Source organism: Pseudophryne corroboree, chromosome 1, assembly GCF_028390025.1.
Source record: "Pseudophryne corroboree isolate aPseCor3 chromosome 1, aPseCor3.hap2, whole genome shotgun sequence".
Taxonomy (NCBI): Eukaryota; Metazoa; Chordata; class Amphibia; order Anura; family Myobatrachidae; genus Pseudophryne; species Pseudophryne corroboree.
The window spans coordinates 312037690-312059766 of NC_086444.1; the positions used below are offsets into that span (position 1 = coordinate 312037690).

Genomic DNA, 22077 nt, shown 5'->3' on the forward strand with positions numbered 1-22077 from the left:
CATGTACTAAGCTGTGATAAATGTGGAGAAGTTCCCCATGGCAACCAATCAGCTGCTCTGTATACTTTTATAGTATGCAAATGATAAATGTTACGTCAATGCTGATTGGCTGCCGTGGGCAACTTCTCCACTTTAATCACTGCTAAGTACATCTCTTGTACTTGTTATGTTTCTCTGCTGCGTGGAGCGGTAGAAATTATCAATAACATCAAAGGCTGTCACAGTCTGACTAGCTGTTACTAGGTGGCGCTCTTCCCTATGAGTAAATAACATATACCCTGCAGCCTGTGTCACTCGGCAACAGCAGATAACGCGAGACTGACGTACTCGCCGTACTTCCAGTCACCTTATCTCACCATACACTAGTAACTGACTTGACCTTCTCAATATGGCATCCTTCTGACGCCAAGACCCTCCCCCTCCCCGCCCACAAACGTCACTTCCAAGAAGGAGGGACTTTGTCACGTGACTCCCAACCGCCTTCTGCCTCATCAAACCTATCAAAATAATAATAATGAAAATTAAAATAACTGCGGAGCTGCTGCCTGGTGACGCCGGGACCACAGGGAAGAGGCTGGGAGAGAGACGGCAGGCCGGACACCGCGAGGAGCAGGCTGCCCGGGGGCGGGTGGAGAGGCCTCGGTCTGTGCTGGTCACGTGGTGCTGCGCTGTAGTGTTTCCCAGGTAAAGATGGCGGCAGTGAGGTAGAAAGCGGCGGCTCGGAGCAACAACAGCAGTTCAGTGCTACGGCAGCGAGTGAGGGAGCCCGGCGCCGGGAGCAGCACGGTGAGTGATCGGACAGGGCGGGGAGATGTCCCGCTGGGGGGTGGGGAGGAAGGTAGCCGAGGAGGAGGAGCAGGGGAGGTTTATTTATGCCGGGCTGGTGATGAGATCGCAGAGGCCCCGAGAGGTCTGATGGTACTGGGTACGGCTCACCCTTCCCAGCCACGTCCCCAGGAGCCGCATGTGTGCGTCATATATCTCCTCCACCCGTGCCAGCACACCGGCCGCCTCCCGTGTATGTATGCAGCACTCCTGTTACACACACTCCCTATCACTGCTCCCGGTGCCCGGCTAGCAGCACTGCCAACCGCTGGGGGCCAGCAGCTGCTCTCCTTCCGAGAACGGTGAGGGCCCCCGCTCTGCGTGCACCAGGCTAGCCCCACATTCTCCCCTCAGAAGCTGGGGTTTGATCCCCGTGCCGGCAGCCGCTGCCCGCACAGTGCCTGGGGTCTCTCTCCCTCCCTGGACTTTGGATTAGTCATTCTGGCCCAACCCGGAAGTTTATGTTGGTAACACGTGGTAGGTTGAAGGCTGGAGAGTTGGGGTGTTCCTATACCGCTGACCTTTACATGGGGTAGTGTGGGCAAAGGTGCACCCTCTGTTCTTTCTGCTCTGTCTGACATTCATATGATCCCTACTAGCTAGTAATGTCTTTGTCGGTAGTCTGCAGCAGCATGAGGTATGGCTGACACGTGTTGTACTCCCCACAATAGCCAGGGAGGCTTGTTAATCCTGTACACTGCATGACACACCAAGTTCTTCTTACTCAGCATGCAGTTTGCAACCTCCTATGCAAAGTCTTGTCATCTGGGTTTTTGATAGCATATTCTAATTGTGTATAGTGGCTGGCCTTTGATAATTAGCCATAACTATGCAAATTGTAATTTTTCTCTAACCTTTAACTATTGTCATAAGTCTTTGGTAGCAAGTACTATCTTGCTGTAAAATTTATTTTCTCTGACGTCCTAAGTGGATGCTGGGACTCCGTAAGGACCATGGGGAATAGCGGCTCCGCAGGAGACTGGGCACAACTAAAGAAAGCTTTAGGACTACCTGGTGTGCACTGGCTCCTCCCACTAAGACCCTCCTCCAGACCTCAGTTAGATTCTTGTGCCCGGCTGAGCTGGATGCACACTAGGGGCTCTCCTGAGCTCCTAGAAAGAAAGTATATTTTAGGTTTTTTATTTTACAGTGAGATCTGCTGGCAACAGACTCACTGCAGCGAGGGACTAAGGGGAGAAGAAGCGAACCTACCTAACTGGTGGTAGCTTGGGCTTCTTAGGCTACTGGACACCATTAGCTCCAGAGGGATCGACCGCATGGAACCGGCCATTGATGTTCGGTCCCGGAGCCGCGCCGCCGGCCCCCTTACAGAGCCAGAAGCAAGAAGTGTTCCGGAAAATCGGCGGCTGAAGACTTCAGTCTTCACCAAGGTAGCGCACAGCACTGCAGCTGTGCGCCATTGCTCCTCATGCACACCTCACACTCCGGTCACTGATGGGTGCAGGGCGCTGGGGGGGGGGGGCGCCCTGAGCAGCAATATAAACACCTTGCCTGGCAAAATCATCACAATATATAGCCCCAGAGGCTATATATGTGATAAATACCCCTGCCAGAATCCATAAAAAAGCTGGAGAAAAGTCTGCGAAAAAGGGGCAAAGCTATCTCCCTCAGCACACTGGCGCCTGGAAGACAGCTCCCCAGGCTCTCCCCTGTAGTTTTCAGGCTAAATTTAGGCGCAATATTGTTTATACAAGCAGCTATTGGGGGAAAAATCACTCAGTTATAGTGTTAATCCCTGCATTATATAGCGCTCTGGTGTGTGCTGGCATACTCTCTCTCTGTCTCCCCAAAGGACTTTGTGGGGTTCTGTCCTCAGTCAGAGCATTCCCTGTGTGTGTGCTGTGTGTCTGTACGGCTGTGTCGACATGTGGGATGAGGAAGGTTACGTGGAGGTGGAGCAGAGGCCGATAAATAGGATGTCGCCCCCTGTGGGGCCGACACCAGAGTGGATGGATAGGTGGAAGGTATTAACCGACAATGTCAACTCCTTACATAGAAGGCTGGATGATGTAAAACAGCTGTGGGACAGCCGGCTTCTCAGCCCGCGCCTGCCCAGGCGTCTCAAAGGCCATCAGGGGCTCAAAAAAGCGCCCGTTACCTCAGATGGCAGACACAGATGTCGACACGGAGTCTGACTCCAGTGTCGACGAGGTTGAGACATATACACAATCCACTAGGAACATCCGTTACATGATCTCGGCAATGAAAAATGTGTTACGCATTTTCTGACATGAACCCAAGTACCACATAAAAGGGGTTTTATTTTTGGGGAGAAAAAGCAGCCAGTGTTTTGTTCCCCCATCAGATGAATGAATGAAGTGTGTAAAGTAGCGTGGGTTCCCCCGATAAGAAACTGGTAATTTCTAAAAAGTTACTGATGGCGTACCCTTTCCCGCCAGAGGATAGGTCACGTTGGGAGATATCCCTTAGGGTGGATAAGGCGCTCACACGTTTGTCAAAAAAGGTGGCACTGCCGTCTTAGGATACGGCCACCTTGAAGGAGCCTGCTGATAAAAAGCAGGAGGCTATCCTGAAGTCTGTATATACACACTCAGGTTATATACTGAGACCTGCAATTGCCTGAGCATAAATAGTGCTGCTGCAGCGTGGTCTGATACCCAGTCAGATAATATTAATACTCTAAGACAGGGATAATAGTTTGCTAACATAGAGCATATTAAAGACGTCGTCTTAGATATAAAGGATGCACAGAGGGATTTTTGCCGGCTGGCATCCAGAATTAATGCAATGTCCATTCTGCCAGGAGGGTATTAGAAACCCGGCAGTGGACAGGTGATGCTGCCTATAAAAGGGTGTAGTACGGGTGACCGGCGGTCTCCTGACCGCCGGTCACCTTACCGACGCCGGGATCCCGGCAGCATACCGACGCCGGGATCCCGGCGGGGAGGGGCGAGTGCAGCAAGCCCCTTGCGGGCTCGCTGCGCTCGCCACGCTGCGGGCTCGGTGGCGACCTGCGGTCGCCACGGGTTCTATTTCCACTCTATGGGTGTCGTGGACACCCACGAGTGGAAATAGTCCCTGTTGGTCGACATGCCGACCATCGGGATAGTGAGCCGTTGGGCTCACGGAGGAGGTCATGTGACTGTCGGTCAGCCGACCGGCGGTCACATGACTACCACCCCTATAAAAGGCACATGGAGATTCTGCCTTATAAGGGTGAGGAATTGTTTGGGGATGGTCTCTGGGACCTCGTATCCACAGCAACAGCTGGGAAGAAATTTTTTTACCTCAGGTTTCCTCACAGCCTAAGAAAGCACTGTATTTTCAGGTACAGTCCTTTCGGCTTCAGAAAAGCAAGCGGGTCAAAGGCGCTTCCTTTCTGCACAGAGACAAGGGAAGAAGGAAAAAGCTGCACCAGCAGCCAGTTCCCAGGATCAAAAATCTTCCCCCGCTTCCTCTGAGTCCACCGCATGACGTTGGGGCTCCACAGGTGGAGACAGGTGCGGTAGGGGCGCGTCTCGGGAACTTCAGGGACCAGTGGGCTTGCCCACAGGTGGATCCCTAGGTTCTGCAAATAGTATCACAGGGATACAGGCTGGAGTTCGAGGCGACTCCCCCTTGCCGTTACCTCACATCAGCCTTGCCTGCTGCCCTCGGAGAAAGGTAGTACTGGCGGCAATTCACAAGCTGTACTTCCAGCAGGTGAAATCAAGGTACCCCTCCTTCAACAAGGCCGGGGTTACTATTCCAAAATGTTGTGGTACCGAAACCAGACGGTTCGGTGAGACCCATTCTATAATTGAAAGCCTTGAACACTTATATACGGAGGTTCAAGTTCAAAATGGAATCGCTCAGGGTGATTATTGCAAGCCTGGAGAATTTCATGGTATCACTGGACATCAAGGATGCTTACCTGCATGTCCCTATTTACCCTCTTCACCAGGAGTACCTCAAAATTGTGGTACAGGTTTGTCATTACCAATTCCAGACGTTGCCGTTGGTCTGTCCCCGGCACCGAGGTATTTACCAAGGTAATGGCCGAAATAATTATCCCGTACTTGGACGATCTCCTTATAAAGGAGAGGTCCAGGGAGCAGTTGTTCGGCGGAGTAGCACTATCTCGGGAAGTGCTACAACAGCACGGCTGGATTCTGAATATTCCAAAGTCGCAGCTGGTTCCTACGGCGCGTCTACTGTTCTTGGGTATGGTTCTGGACACAGAACAGGATAAAAAGGGTTTCTCCCGGAGGAGAAGTCCAAGGAGTTGGCGTCTCTAGACAGAGACCTCCTAATACGTATACAGGTGTCGGTGCATCAATGCACGCGAGCCCTGGGAAGGATGGTAGCTTCTTACGAAGAAATTCCATTCGCCAGGTCCCCTGCAAGGATTTTCCAGTGGGATCTGTTGGACAAGTGGTCCGGGTCGCATCTTCAGATGCATCGGCGGATAACCCTGTCTCCAAGGGCCAGGGTGTCGCTGTTGTGGTGGCTGCAGAGTGCTCATCTTCTAGGGGGCCGCAGATTCGGCATACAGGACTGGGTCCTGGTGACCACGGATGCCAGCCTTCGAGGCTGGGGGTCAGTCACACAGGGAAGAAACTTCCAAGGCTATGGAAAAGTCAGGAGACTTCCCTACACATAAATATTCTGGAACTAAGGGCCATTTACAATGCCCTAAGTCAGGCTAGACCCCTGCTTCAACACCGGCCGGTGCTGATCCAGTCAGACAACATCACGGCGGTCGCTCATGTAAACCGACAGGGCGGCACAAGAAGCAGGATGGCGATGGCAGAAGCCACAAGGATTCTCCAATGGGCGGAAAATCATGTGTTAGCACTGTCAGCAGTGTTCATTCCCGGAGTGGACAACTGAGAAGCAGACTTTCTCAGAAGACACGACCTCCACCCGGGAGAGTGGGGACTTCATCCAGAAGTTTTCCAAATGATTGTACACCGTTGGGAAAGGCCACAGGTGGACATGATGGCGTCCCGCCTCAACAAAAAGTTACAAAGATATTGCGCTAGGTCAAGGGACCCTCAGGCGATAGCTGTGGACGCTCTGGTAACACCGTGGGTGTACCAGTCGGTGTATGTGTTCCCTTCTCTGCCTCTCTTACCCAGGGTAATGAGAATAATAAGAAGGAGAGGAGTAAGAACTATACTCATTGTTCCGGGTTGGCCAAGAAGAGCTTGGTAACCAGAACTCCAAGAAATGATCTGAGGACCCATGGCCTCTGCTGCTCAGACGGGACCTGCTGCAGCAGGGGGCCTGTCTGTTCCAAGACGTACCGCGGCTGCGTTTGACGGCATGGCGGTTGAACGCCGGATCCTGAAGGAAAAGGGCATTCCGGAGGAAGTTATCCCTACGCTATTTAAAGCTAGGAAAGAAGTGAACGCAAACCATTATCACCGCATATGGTGGAAATATGTTGCGTGCTGTGAGGCCAGGAAGGCCCCAAAGGAGAAATTTCAGCTAGGTCGATTTCTGCACTTCCTACAGTAAGAGGTGACTATGGGCCTAAAATTGGGTTCCATGAAGGTCCAGATTTCGGCTCTATCGATTTTCTTCCAAAATAGAACTGGCTTCACTGCCTGAAGTTCGGACTTTTGTTAAGGGAGTGCTGCATAGTCAGCCCCCGTTTGTGCCTCAAGTGGCACCGTGGGATCTCAACGTGGTGTTGGATTTCCTGAAGTCGCATTGGGTTGAGCCACTTAAATCCGTGGAGCTACAATACCTCACGTGGAAAGTGGTCATGCTGTAGGCCGTGGCGTCGGCCAGGCGTGTATCAGAATTGGCGGCTTTGCCATACAAAAGCCCTTATCTGTATTTTATATGGATAAGGCGGAATTGAGGACTCGTTCCCAATTCCTTCCTAAGGTGGTATCAGTTTTTCATGTGAACCAACCTATTGTGGTGCCTGCGGCTACTTGGGACTTGGAGGATTCCAAGTTACTGGACGTAGTCAGGGCCCTGAAAAGTATATGTTTCCAGGATGGCTGGAGTCAGGAAAACTGACTCGCTATTTATCCTGTATGCACCCAACAAGCTGGGTGCTCCTGCTTCTAAGCAGACTATTGCTCGCTGGATCTGTAGCACGATTCAACTTGCACATGCTGCGGCTGGACTGCCGCACCCTAAATCTGTAAAAGCTCATTCCACGAGGAAAGTGGGCTCTTCTTGGGCGGCTGCCTGAGGGGTCTCGGCTTTACAACTTTGCCGAGCTGTTACTTGGTCGGGTTCAAACATTTTTGCAACAATCTACAAGTTTGATACCCTGGCTGAGGAGGACCTAGAGTTTGCTCATTCGGTGCTGCAGAGTCATCCGCACTCTCCCGCCCGTTTGGGAGCTTTGGTATAATCCCCATGGTCCTTACGGAGTCCCAGCATCCACTTAGGACGTCAGAGAAAATAAGATTTTACTCACCGGTAAATCTATTTCTCATAGTCCGTAGTGGATGCTGGGCGCCCATCCCAAGTGCGGATTGTCTGCAATACTTGTTTATAGTTATTGCCTAACTAAAGGGTTATTGTTGAGCCATCTGTTGAGAGGCTCAGTTATATTTCATACTGTTAACTGGGTATAGTATCACGAGTTATACGGGCACAGTATCCTAACTGAGGTCTGGAGGAGGGTCTTAGTGGGAGGAGCCAGTGCACACCAGGTAGTCCTAAAGCTTTCTTTAGTTGTGCCCAGTCTCCTGCGGAGCCGCTAATCCCCATGGTCCTTACGGAGTCCCAGCATCCACTACGGACTACGAGAAATAGATTTACCGGTGAGTAAAATCTTATTTTCTTATAATATGCCTTTGTGTGGCATTTATAGCAAAGTAGTTCTCTATCTTGGACTGCTTCATAAAACAAATAGAATGGTTTATTACAATTTTTTTGGCTTTTCATTCATCGGTCCTCTACATGATTTTGACAGCTATTACCAAGGCCAAGTTATGGGTGGTAATGCCCTGCTAAATACTTTTTTTTTTTTTTTTTTTTTTTTTTTTAAATATCTCCTGTAACTTTAGACAGGCTATTGGGTGCAATAAAACAATTGACTCGCCCTTATAGGTTGTTTTGCTTTTTTTTTTTTTTTAAATCAAGGGGTCTATTTGTGAAGCAGTGAGAAGTGTGGAGAAGTTGGCCATGGCAACCAATCAGGTGCTACGTATAATTTTATAGTATGCACTTTATAAATGTTACCTCAACACTTGTTACCATGGGCAACCTCTCCACTGGCTCACTTCTCCACTCTTTTCACTGCTTTATGACTAGACCCTGTAGTCTGGTTAATATGGTATGGCCAGGCTGGCTCCATTTTTGGCCTCTGTGTGTGGTTTTTTGTTGTGTGGTTTTATTTTTTGGGTGGGGGGTTCTCAATTTAGTAAATGCTTACTTTGGTTGTTTTTGCTAATTGGTTCTTTTTAAGTTATATGATTTGAGGAACATGGTTTCATCGTAAGGTGCAAAAAACTTAAGATCATGATGTTCAATCTTTCATAAATTGTTTGCTGTGGTCTAGCGAGAGATTAGATGGCCCACCCCAATACACGCTGTGACTGTTGCAAATATAGTTTGACCTGGAAAAATCCTTTCTTGTCTTAAAAATGGCTAATTCCTATGATTTCCTCCTGTGAAAACTACTATTTATAGCTGGAACAACTATTGAAAGAAAGGCGTCCACTCTTTATGTTCTAAGAAATTCCACCTTGTTAGCATTATAGTACCTGTTCTGATGTTGGTGAAACTGAACGTAGGCTTTTTAACAATTCCAACTTGTTTGTTTTTTGTTTTGAAGATGATGGATCCAGGGCAAGATTTGTTGCTCGCTGCTCTAAGTGAGTGCGGCATCAGCCCCAATGATCTTTTTGATGGTGATTCCTTGGATATAGGTGTCATTGCTCCTGGGCCAGTCCCAGTCAACCAGCAAGTAAGTTATCCGTTGTTTTTTTGCATTCTAAAAGCACAGTTAAATTAACAAAACATGTTTATTGCACCCTGTTCTTTTTAGTTTTTGGCTTTACGAAAAAGTTTGGTAATATAAGCACATATAAATGTATTACTTGATATGTTGGTGTCCTAGGCTTAAAAATTGCCTTCCTACTGCTACTTTCACAGGTTCTAGTTATACAAACCATGTTGAATGATATTTCCTTATTTGCAAGCAGCAGAGTTCTTAGGGGAAATTCTAGGGATGCAAAGGGATGTTGGTCCCCAAATGAGTGGCCAGAGCTAATCAATTGACTACATTGCGCCCAGCACTTTAGGCAGTAGATGCAGTTTATCATGAATGCCTACCGCTTAGTTGGAATAAAAATAATTTTCTGACTTAAGTGCTGGGTACGATGCTGTTACTGCACTTGTGACACCTGTGATTAACTGAGGCACTATTTAGCTAGGTTTTCTGCTTGCACCTTGGTGGGTTGGGGGGGATGTTTAAAGCAGAAATACTCTAGCCATGTTATTACAGCACAATTGAATAGCTGCGGGCACTCATCCTGAGATATAGGATAGGATAGGATGAGGCATACCCTGGCCTCTATGAATTCCCACTTAGTGTTTGGAAGCTGTTAACCTTAAATAAAAGAGCATTTGCAATCCACTTTTAGAGCAGATATACTCTTTTAGGACTAAATATATCTGTAATTTCTTGGAAGAGGTTTACCTTACAAAAAGTTTTTTTATTTTTATTTTATTTTTTAGATACGCTCTTAAGGTTTAACAGTGTTTGTTTATCTTAGGTTGTCTTTAGTGTTTTTTTTACACATTGGATAATTTTCCAAACATTTCATTTTTAAGTTCCTTAGAGTTACTTTCAGTTTAGAAAGTATTGTTTCTGCTACTTCTTGGCTGAAGTGACTTTGAAGTAGCAGTACCATGAAAATAATGACTGTTTTGGATCTTACTACAGTGGCATCATGGCATTAGGCTCTAGTTATCAGAGAGGCTTTTGAATGTTTCTCAGCCCTGTTTTCCCCCTCCTCTCTACTGTGCAATCACATGACATGCAAAGAGTTGTGACCTAGTTGTAGGTAGCCATATTTGGTTGCCTTCCAAATAGGTATTGAAAAAGCGATAAAGGTTGTAGGAGTATCGTTAACAAAGATTGCTTGCAGATGCATGCTTAAATGTTAATTTTTTTTTCTTAAAATAAGTAAGTTTACCTTAATTGTGTCAGAATCAGATGTACTTTTCAACCGTGAGACCCTTACCCACTACTGCAGAGGTACTGAAACGCAATCCTTAAGGCACCTCAACATCCAGGTTTTAGTTTATCCATGCTTTGCCACAGGTGACTTAATTAGCATCTCAGTCAATTTGACTTAACCATCTGTGCTTGAGCCACGGATATACCTAAAAGCTGGGCCGTTGGGGTGACGTGAGGACTGCATTTCCGAACCTCTGCGCTAGTTTTAAAATCCATGGGGTCGATTCTATTCGGCAACTAATGAATAGCGCCGGGAATTAGCTCCCGACGCTATTCAATTCAGCAACTAATTACCTGCAATTGTCGGGAATTCTTCTCTCATCCCCGGGGGATGAGAAGAGAAACCGACAAAAGTGCTGCCTCGCGGCCGGCGCGAGGCTGATTCTGTCGGGAATCAGTCTCGCGCCGGGGAGTTAAGTCGGAGAATGCCCGTTCTCCCGACAATTCAACCTGTTTTGTCGGCGAGAACGGGCCATCGCCGACGTAACTAGTTGCTGAATTGAATAGCGTCGGGAGCTAATTCCCGGCGCTATTCATTAGTTGCCGAATAGAATCGACCCCCATGATTGTACATGTCTGATTTACCACTGGCATTTCTCTAACGTCCTAAGTGGATGCTGGGGACTCCGTAAGGACCATGGGGAATAGCGGCTCCGCAGGAAACTGGGCACAAAAGTAAAGCTTTAGAACTACCTGGTGTGCACTGGCTCCTCCCCCTATGACCCTCCTCCAAGCCTCAGATAGATTTTTGTGCCCGAACGAGAAGGGTGCACACTAGGTGGCTCTCCTGAGCTGCTTAGTGAAAAGTTTAGTTTTAGGTTTTTTATTTTCAGTGAGACCTGCTGGCAACAGGCTCACTGCATCGAGGGACTAAGGGGAGAAGAAGCGAACTCACCTGCGTGCAGAGTGGATTGGGCTTCTTAGGCTACTGGACATTGGCTCCAGAGGGACGATCACAGGCCCAGCCATGGATGGGTCCCAGAGCCGCGCCGCTGGCCCCCTTACAGAGCCAGAAGACAGAAGAGGTCCGGAAAATCGGCGGCAGAAGACGTCCTGTCTTCACCAAGGTAGCGCACAGCACTGCAGCTGTGCGCCATTGCTCCTCAGCACACTTCACACTTCGGTCACTGAGGGTGCAGGGCGCTAGGGGGGGGCGCCCTGAGCAGCAATAAAAACACCTTGGCTGGCGAAAATACATCACATATAGCCCCCAGGGCTATATGGATGAATTTTAACCCCTGCCAGAATCCATAAAAAAGCAGGAGATAAGTCCGCGAAAAAGGGGCGGAGCCTATCTCCTCAGCACACTGGAGCCATTTTCCCTCACAGCTCAGTTGGAGGGAAGCTCCCCTGGCTCTCCCCTGCAGTCACTACACTACAGAAAGGGTTAAAAAAGAGAGGGGGGCACTAATTAGGTGCAGTATTAACAATACAGCAGCTATAAGGGGAAAAACACTTATATAAGGTTATCCCTGTATATATATAGCGCTCTGGTGTGTGCTGGCAAACTCTCCCTCTGTCTCCCCAAAGGGCTAGTGGGGTCCTGTCCTCTATCAGAGCATTCCCTGTGTGTGTGCTGTGTGTCGGTACATTTGTGTCGACATGTATGAGGAGAAAAATGATGTGGAGACGGAGCAGATTGCCTGTAATAGTGATGTCACGCCCTAGGGGGTCGACACCTGAGTGGATGAACTGTTGGAAGGAATTACGTGACAGTGTCAGCTCTGTATAAAAGACAGTGGTTGACATGAGACAGCCGGCTACTCAGCTTGTGCCTGTCCAGACGTCTCATAGGCCGTCAGGGGCTCTAAAGCGCCCGTTACCTCAGATGGCAGATATAGACGCCGACACGGATACTGACTCCAGTGTCGACGGTGAAGAGACAAATGTGACTTCCAGTAGGGCCACACGTTACATGATTGAGGCAATGAAAAATGTTTTACACATTTCTGATAATACGAGTACCACCAAAAAGGGGTATTCTGTTCGGTGAGGAAAAACTACCTGTAGTTTTCCTGAATCTGAGAAATTAAATGAGGTGTGTGATGATGCGTGGGTTTCCCCCGATAACAACTGATAATTTCTAAAATGTTATTGGCATTATATCCTTTCCCGCCAGAGGTTAGGGTGCGTTGGGAAACACCCCCTAGGGTGGATAAAGCGCTCACACGCTTGTAAGAACAAGGGCTCTACCCTCTCCTGAGATGGCCGCCCTTAAGGATCCTGCTGATAGAAAGCAGGATGGTATCCTAAAATGTATTTACACACATACTGGTGTTATACTGCGACCAGCAATCGCCTCAGCCTGGATGTGCAGTGCTGGGTTGGCGTGGTCGGATTCCCTGACTGAAAATATTGATACCCTAGATAGGGACAGTATATTATTGCCTATAGAGCATTTGAAAGATGCATTTCTATATATGCGTGATGCACAGCGGAATATTTGCCGACTGGCATCAAGTCTAAGTGCGTTGTCCATTTCTACCAGTAGAGGGTTATGGACACGACAGTGGTCAGGTGATGCGGATTCCAAACGGCATTTGGAAGTATTGCCTTATTAAGGGGAGGAGTTATTTGGGGTCGGTCTTTCAGACCTGGTGGCCACGGCAACAGCTGGGAAATCCACGTTTGTACCCCAGGTCGCCTCTCAACATGAGAAGACGCCGTATTATCAGGCGCAGTCTTTTCGTGGACAAGCGGGCAAAAGGTTCCTCATTTCTGCCCCGTGACAGAGGGAGAGGAAAAAGGCTGCAGAAATCAGCCAGTTCCCAGGAACAGAAACCCTCTCCCGCCTCTGCCAAGCCCTCAGTATGACGCTGGGGCTTTACAAGCAGAATCGGGCACGGTGGGGGGCCCGTCTCAATGAATTTCAGCGCGCAGTGGGCTCACTCGCAAGTAGACCCCTGGATCCTTCAGGTGATATCTCAGGGGTACAAATTGGAATTCGAGACGTCTCCCCCTCGCCGTTTCCTAAAGTCTGCTTTACCGATGTCTCCTTCTGACAGGGAGACAGTTTTTGGAAGCCATTCACAAGCTGTATTCCCAGCAGGTGATAATCAAGGTACCCCTCCTGCAACAGGGAACGGGGTATTATTCCACACTGTTGTGGTACCGAAGCCGGACGGCTCGGTGAGACCGATTCTAAATCTAAAATCTTTGAACACTTACATACAGAGGTTCAAATTCAAGATTGAGTCACTCAGAGCAGTGATTGCGAACCTGGAAGAAGGGGACTACATGATGTCTCGGGACATCAAGGATGCTTACCTTCATGTCCCAATTTACCCTTCTCACCAAGGGTACCTCAGGTTTATGGTACAGAACTGTCACTATCAGTTCAGACGCTGCCGTAGGGATGGTCCACGGCACCCCGGGTCTTTACCAAGGTAATGGCCGAAATGATGATATTCCTTCGAAGGAAGGGAATTTTAGTTATCCCTTACTTGGACGATTCTCTGATAAGGGTAAGATCCAGGGAACAGTTGGAGGTCGGTGTAGCACTATCTCAGGTAGTGTTGCGGCAGCACGATTGGATTCTCAATATTCCAAAATCGCAGCTGGTTCCGACGACTCGTCTTCTGTTCCTAGGGATGATCCTGGACACAGTCCAGAAAAAGGTGTTTCTCCCGGAGGAGAAAGCCAGGGAGTTATCCGAGCTAGTCAGGAACCTCCTAAAACCGAGCCAACTCTCAGTGCATCAATGCACAAGGGTTCTGGGTAAAATGGTGGCTTCCTACGAAGCAATCCCATTCGGCAGATTCCACGCAAGAACTTTCCAGTGGGACCTGCTGGACAAATGGTCCGGGTCGCATCTTCAGATGCATCAGCGGATAACCCTGTCACCAAGGACAAGGGTGTCCCTCCTGTGGTGGTTGCAGAGTGCTCATCTTCTAGAGGGCCGCAGATTCGGCATTCAGGACTGGGTCCTGGTGACCACGGATGCCAGCCTGCGAGGCTGGGGAGCAGTCACACAGGGAAGGAATTTCCAGGGCTTATGGTCAAGCCTGGAGACATCACTTCACATAAATATCCTGAAGCTAAGGGACATTTACAATGCTCTAAGCCTAGCAAGACCTCTGCTTCAAGGTCAGCCGGTGTTGATCCAGTCGGACAACATCACGGCAGTCACCCACGTAAACAGACAGGGTGGCACAAGAAGCAGGAGGGCAATGGCAGAAGCTGCAAGGATTCTTCGCTGGGCGGAAAATCATGTGATAGCACTGTCAGCAGTATTCATTCCGGGAGTGGACAACTGGGAAGCAGACTTCCTCAGCAGACACGACCTCCACCCGGGAGAGTGGAGACTTCACCCAGAAGTCTTCCACATGATTATAAACCGTTGGGAAAAACTCGGCAGGTATTGCACCAGGTCAAGGGACCCTCAGGCAATAGCTGTAGACGCTCTGGTAACACCGTGGGTGTACCAGTCAGTGTATGTGTTCCCTCCTCTGCCTCTCATACCCAAGGTACTGAGATTGATAAGATGGAGAGGAGTAAGCACTATATTCGTGGCTCCGGATTGGCCAAGAAGGACTTGGTAACCGGAACTTCAAGAGATGCTCACGGAGGATCCGTGGCCTCTACCTCTAAGAAGGGACCTGCTCCAGCAAGGACCCTGTCTGTTCCAAGACTTACCGCGGCTGCGTTTGACGGCATGGCGGTTGAACGCCGGATCCTGAAGGAAAAAAGGCATTCCGGATGAAGTCATCCCTATCCTGATCAAAGCCAGGAAGGATGTAACCGCAAAACATTATCACCGCATTTGGCGAAAATATGTTGCGTGGTGCGAGGCCAGTAAGGCCCGACGGAGGAAATTCAACTGGGTCGATTCCTACATTTCCTGCAAACAGGAGTGTCTATGGGCCTGAAATTGGGGTCCATTAAGGTTCAAATTTCGGCCCTGTCAATTTTCTTCCAAAAAGAACTAGCTTCAGTCCCTGAAGTTCAGACGTTTGTAAAAGGGGTACTGCATATACAGCCTCCTTTTGTGCCTCCAGTGGCACTTTGGGATCTCCAATGTAGTTTTTGGGTTCCAAAAGTCACATTGGTTTGAACCACTTAAATCTGTGGAGTTAAAATATCTCGCATGGAAAGTGGTCATGCTGTTGGCCCTGGCCTGGGCCAGGCGCGTGTCAGAATTGGCGGCTTTATCCTGTAAAAGCCCTTATCTGATTTTCCATTCGGACAGGGCGGAATTGAGGACTCGTCCTCAGTTTCTCCCTAAGGTGGTTTCAGCGTTTCACCTGAACCAACCTATTGTGGTGCCTGCGGCTACTAGGGACTTGGAGGACTCCAAGTTGCTAGACGTTGTCAGGGCCCTGAAAATATGTTTCCAGGACGGCTGGAGTCAGAAAATCTGACTCGCTGTTTATCCTGTATGCACCCAACAAGCTGGGTGCTCCTGCTTCTAAGCAGACTATTGCTCGTTGGATTTGTAGTACAATTCAGCTTGCACATTCTGTGGCAGGCCTGCCACAGCCAAAATTCTGTAAATGCCCACTCCACAAGGAAGGTGGGCTCATCTTGGGCGGCTGCCCGAGGGGTCTGGGCTTTACAACTTTGCCGAGCAGCTACTTGGTCAGGAGCAAATACGTTTGTAAAATTCTACAAAATTGATACCCTGGCTGAGGAGGACCTGAGTTCTCTCATTTGGTGCTGCAGAGTCATCCGCACTCTCCCACCCGTTTGGGAGCTTTGGTATAATCCCCATGGTCCTTACGGAGTCCCCAGCATCCACTTAGGACGTTAGAGAAAATAAGAATTTACTTACCGATAATTCTATTTCTCGTAGTCCGTAGTGGATGCTGGGCGCCCATCCCAAGTGCGGATTGTCTGCAATACTGGTACATAGTTATTGTTACCAAAAAATCGGGTTATTGGTGTAGTGAGCCATCTTTTCTAGAGGCTCCTCTGTTATCATGCTGTTAACTGGGTTTAGATCACGAGTTATACGGTGTGATTGGTGTGGCTGGTAGGAGTCTTACCCGGGATTCAAAATCCTTCCTTATTGTGTACGCTCGTCCGGGCACAGTATCCTAACTGAGGCTTGGAGGAGGGTCATAGGGGGAGGAGCCAGTGCACACCAGGTAGTTCTAAAGCTTTACTTTTGTGCCCAGTCTCCTGCGGAGCCGCTATTCCCCATGGTCCTTACGGAGTCCCCAGCATCCACTACGGACTACGAGAAATAGAATTATCGGTAAGTAAATTCTTATTTTTAGGTAACCAGCCTAAGATATTTCCTGGGTGTATGGTATTTTCAACAGGGAAATGGCAAGGGTGGCATTCCTTAAGTTAAACCAGTGGTTTTCAACCCTTAAGTTTTTTCGCTGGGTCATGTTTTGAGGATGTGTCTGTGGAAACAGGTAGCATAGTAATTGACCCAGAAAAATAGATTAGCTCACCTGTGCATGAGTAAAGAAATCCACAAACCACGACCTGTTGCTGATGCTTGAGACTGGAGTTGAGAACCCATGAGTTAAACTATTCAATCTTAAATAATTTACCAGTGTCCCGCGTCCTGAATTCCGCTTTGGCTAATGTAGGTAGTTTATGGAATTTCTATGCAAGCCCATTTTTCTGCATGAGCTTGGCATAACAGCTGTGTTGCATGATAATCTCTTGTTCCATAACAGAAGCGAAGGGGGAATTAATTTGTTCTATGCAGCACAATACTTTATGGTCGCCTGATGGAGCTATTTAATTGTTTCCCTGCGCCCATTACTTATTGCAGGAGTCATACCTAAATATACTGGGCTTAGTCATGTATGGTGGCTAAACCTGACTAAAATCCTGGTTAGGGCACCCAAACAAATTTCTGCTAACCATCTCAGGAGGCTGGAGTGGAAATGTGTTCTCTCGGGGCATGTGGTGTGGAAAAACAATTGAATTGCTCCATCAGACTCCCACCAGTAACAGTTACCGGGGGAATACAATTATATCACCCCCTTCAGTATAGGTAAGTAACATTGTGGCTCTGTTTATGAATGGAATTTTAATATTCTTTTTGAGCCTAGCAGTTCTGAGGGCATATTGTGGTATATTTGTGATGCAGCAGCTTTATTTGCAAATTTATTTATATAGTTCACACACATTCTGCAGCATTTTACTGAGAATATTTTGTGTTTCACATCGGTCCCAGTGAAGCTTATAATCTATATTCCCTGCTGCATGTGTACACACACACACACACTAGGAGTCATTTTTATTTGTCAGAATCCGCATAAAAATGTACGTTCATTTGGAGTGTGGAAGGAAAGCGTAGTACCTGGAGGAACCTACCAATTCCACACCCAGCCATACTGAGCCCAGTGCTTTAACTGTGCTGCCAATGGTATCATCCTAAAACTGAAAGTGGCACTAATAGTAAGTCCAAAACACGCTGGGCTTTGAACTTAATTTCTCTATCGTCCTAGTGGATGCTGGGGTTCCTGAAAGGACCATGGGGAATAGCGGCTCCGCAGGAGACGGGGCACAAAAAGTAAAGCTTTAGGATCAGGTGGTGTGCACTGGCTCCTCCCCCTATGACCCTCCTCCAAGCCAGTTAGATTTTGTGCCCGGCCGAGAAGGGTGCAATCTAGGTGGCTCTCCTAAAGAGCTGCTTAGGAAAGTTTAGCTTAGGTTTTTTATTTTACAGTGAGTCCTGCTGGCAACAGGATCACTGCAACGAGGGACTTAGGGGAGAAGAAGTGAACTCACCTGCGTGCAGGATGGATTGGCTTCTTGGCTACTGGACATCAGCTCCAGAGGGACGATCACAGGTACAGCCTGGATGGTCACCGGAGCCTTGCCGCCGGCCCCCTTGCAGATGCTGAAGTAAGAAGAGGTCCAGAATCGGCGGCAGAAGACTCCTCAGTCTTCTAAAGGTAGCGCACAGCACTGCAGCTGTGCGCCATTTTCCTCTCGGCACACTTCACACGGCAGTCACTGAGGGTGCAGGGCGCTGGGAGGGGGGCGCCCTGGGAGGCAAATGAATACCTATTTTGGCTAAAAATACCTCACATATAGCCTCCGGAGGCTATATGGAGATATTTAACCCCTGCCAGAATCCGTTAAGAGCGGGAGACGAGGCCGCCGAAAAAGGGGCGGGGCCTATCTCCTCAGCACACAGCGCCATTTTCCCTCACAGAAAGGCTGGAGGGAAGGCTCCCAGGCTCTCCCCTGCACTGCACTACAGAAACAGGGTTAAAACAGAGAGGGGGGGCACTAATTTGGCGATATGCTTATATATATATTAAGATGCTATAAGGGAAAACACTTATATAAGGTTGTCCCTATATAATTATAGCGTTTTTGGTGTGTGCTGGCAAACTCTCCCTCTGTCTCTCCAAAGGGCTAGTGGGTCCTGTCCTCTATCAGAGCATTCCCTGTGTGTGTGCTGTGTGTCGGTACGTGTGTGTCGACAGGTAGGAGGACGATGTTGGTAAGGAGGCGGAGCAATTGCCTGTAATGGTGATGTCACTCTCTAGGGTGTCGACACCGGAATGGATGGCTTATTTAGGAAATTACGTGATAATGTCAACACGCTGCAAGGTCGGTTGACGACATGAGACGGCCGACAAACAATTAGTACGGTCCAGACGTCTCAAAAACACCGTCAAGGGTTTTAAAACGCCCGTTTACTTTAGTCGGTCGACACAGACACAGACAGGGACACTGAATCCAGTGTCGACGGTGAATAAACAAACGTATTCCTTATTAGGGCCACACGTTAAAGGCAATGAAGGAGGTGTTACGTATTTCTGATACTACAAGTACCACAAAAGAGGGTATTATGTGGGATGTGAAAAAACTACCATAGTTTTTCCTGAATCAGATAAATTAAATAAAGTGTGTGATGATGCGTGGGTTCCCCCCGATAGAAAATTATGGGCGGTATACCCTTTCCCGCCAGAAGTTAGGGCGCGTTGGGAAACACCCCTTAAGGTGGATAAGGCGCTCACACGCTTATCAAAACAAGTGGCGGTACCGTCTATAGATAGGGCCGTCCTCAAGGACCAGCTGACAAGGCTGGAAAATATAATAAAAAGTATATACACACATACTGGTGTTATACTGCGGCCAGCGATCGCCTCAGCCTGGATGTGCAGAGCTAGGGTGGCTTGGTCGGATTCCCTGACTAAAAATATTGATACCCTTGACAGGGACAGTATTTTATTGACTATAGAGCATTTCTATATATGCGAGATGCACAGAGGGATATTTGCACTCTGGCATCATGAATAAACGCGATGTCCATAACTGCCAGAAGATGTTATGGACACGACAGTGGTCAGGTGATGCAGATTCCAAACGGCACAGTATGGCCGTATAAAGGAAGAGGACTTGTTTGGGGTCGGTCCATCGGACCTGGTGGTCACGGCAACTGCTGGAAAATCCACCGTTTTTTACCCTAAGTCACATCTCTGCAGAAAAAGACACCGTCTTTTCAGCCTCAGTCCTCTCGTCCCTATAAGATCATATCTGCCCAGGGATAGAGGAAAGGGAAGAAGACTGCAACAGGCAGCCTATTCCCAGGAACAGAAGCGTTCCACCGCGTCTGACAAGTTCTCAGCATGGCGCGGAGACCGTACAGGACCCCTGGATCCTACAAGTAGTATCCCGGGGGTACAGATGGGAATGTCGAGACGTTTCCCCTTCGCAGGCTCCTGAAGTCTGCTTTACCAAGTCTCCCTCCGACAAGGAGGTAGTATGGGAAAAAATTCACAAGCTGTGTTCCCAGCAGGTGACAATTAAATTACCCCTCCTACTACAGAAAAGGGGTATTATTCCACACTATATTGTGGTACTGAAGCCAGAAGGCTAGGTGAGACCTATTCTAAAAAAAATTTTTTTTTGAACACTTACAAAGGTTCAAATTAAGATGAAGTCACTCAGAGCAGTGATAACGAACCAGGAAGAAGGGGACTATATAGTGTCCCGGGACATCAGGGATGCTTACCTCTATGTCCCAAATTTGCCCTTCTCACTAAGGGTACCTCAGGTTCGTGGTGCAGAACTGTCACTATCCGTTTCAGACGCTGCCGTTTGGATTGTCCACGGCACCCCGGGGTCTTTACCAAGGTAATGGCCGAATTGATGATTCTTCTTCGAAGAAAAGGCGTCTTAATTATCCCTTACTTGGACGATCTCCTGATAGGGGCATAGTCCAGGGAACAGTTGGAGGTCGGAGTAGCACTATCTCGGATACTGCTACAATCAGCACGGGTGGATTCTAAATATTCCAAAATCGCAGCTGATCCCGACGACACGTCTGCTGTGCCTAGGGATGATTCTGGACACAGTCCAGAAAAAGGTGTTTCTCCCGGAAGAGAAAGCCAGGGAGTTATCCGAGCAAGTCAGGAACCTCCTAAAAACAGTGCATCATTGCACAAGGGTCCTGGTAAAAATGGTGGCTTCCTACGAAGCAATTCCATTCGGCAGATTTCACGTAAGAACTTTTCAGTGGGATCTGCTGGACAAATGGTCCGGATCGCATCTTCAGATGCATCAGCGGATAACCCAATATCCAAGGACAAGGGTGTCTCTCCTGTGGTGGTTATAGAGTGCTCATCTTCTAGAGGGCCGCAGATTCGGCATTCAGGATTGGATGCTGGTAACCACGGAGCCCAGCCTGAGAGGCTGGGGAGCAGTCACACAAGGGAAAAATTTCCAGGGAGTGTGATCAAGTATGGAGACTTTTCTCCACATAAATATACTGGAGCTAAGGGTAAATTTATAATGCTCTAAGCTTAGCAAGACCTCTGCTTCAAGGTCAGCCGGTATTGATCCAGTGGGAAAAACATCACGGCAGTCGCCCACGTAAACAGACAGGGCGACACAAGAAGCAGGAGGGCAATGGCAGAAACTGCAAGGACTTTTCGCTGGGCGGAAAATCATGTGATAACACGGTCAGCAGTTTTTCATCCCGGGAATGGAAACTGGGAAGCAGACTTCCTCAGCACGACCTCCACCCGGGAGAGTGGAAACTTCATTGAGAAGTTTTTTCCACATGATTGTAAACCGTTGGGAAATACCAAAGGTGGACATGATGGCGTCCCGTCTGAACAAAAAACGGGACAGGTATTGCGCCAGGTCAAGGGACCCTCAGGCAATAGATGTGGACGTTCTGGTAACACCGTGGGTGTACCAGTCGGTGTATGTGTTCCCTCCTCTGCTTCTCATACCTAAGGTGCTGAGAATTATAAGACGTAGAGGAGTAAGAACTATACTCATGGCTCCGGATTGGCCAAGAAGGACTTGGTACCCGGAACTTCAAGAGATGCTTACAGAGGTCTTATGGCCTCTGCCGCTAAGAAGGGACTTGCGTCAGCAAGTACCATGTCTGTTCCAAGACTTACCGCAGCTGCGTTTGTCGGCATGGCGATGGAAAGCCGGATCCTAAGGGAAAAAAGGCATTCCGGAAGAGGTCATTCCTACCCTGGTCAAAGCCAGAAAGGAGGTGACCGCACAACATTATCACCACGTGTGGCGAAAATTTGTTGCGTGGTGTGAGGCCAGGAAGGCCCCACAAAGAAATTTCAACTCGGTCATTTCCTGCAAACAGGAGTGTCTATGGGCCTCAAATTGGGGTCCATTAAGGTTCAAATTCGGCCCTGTAAATTTTCTTCCAGAAAGAATTGGCTTCAGTTCCTGAAGTCCAGAAGTTTGTCAAGGGAGTATTGCATATACAAACCCCTTTTTTGTGCCTCCAGTGGCACTGTGGGATCTCAACGTAGTTCTGGGATTTCTCAAATCACATTGGTTTAAAACCAGTCAAATATGTGGATTTGCAGCATCTCACATAAAAAGTGACCATGCTCTTGGCCCTGGCCTGGACCAGGCGAGTGTCAAATTGGTGGTTTTTTCTCAAAAAAGCCCATATCTGTTTGTCCATTCGGACAGGGCAGAGCTGCGGACTCGTCCCCAGTTCTCTCCCTAAGGTGGTGTCAGTGTTTCACCTGAACCAGCTTATTGTGGTGCCTTGCACCTACTAGGGACTTGGAGGACTCCAAGTTGCTAGAAGTTGTCAGGGCCCTGAAAATATATTCCAGGACAGCTGGAGTCAGAAAATCTGACTCGCTGTTTATACTGTA

At 48.5% G+C, this 22077-nt stretch overlaps 1 protein-coding gene across 3 annotated transcripts in view; it reads left to right on the forward strand.

Annotated features, from left to right (window-relative positions):
• The first annotated feature begins 438 nt into the window (after positions 1–438).
• SBNO1 (strawberry notch homolog 1) overlaps positions 439–22077 on the forward strand; it is a 257136-nt gene continuing 235497 nt past the window's right edge. Inside the window, exons 1-2 of one of the 3 annotated variants that reach the window (XM_063964507.1) lie at positions 439–786; positions 8597–8728. In XM_063964507.1, the coding sequence (XP_063820577.1) occupies positions 8597–8728 (132 nt within the window). In that variant the 5' untranslated portion in view covers positions 439–786. Of the gene's footprint in view, positions 787–887; positions 1019–8596; positions 8729–22077 lie in introns of those variants that run through there. The other 2 variants (XM_063964505.1, XM_063964506.1) reach the window with 2 other exon arrangements.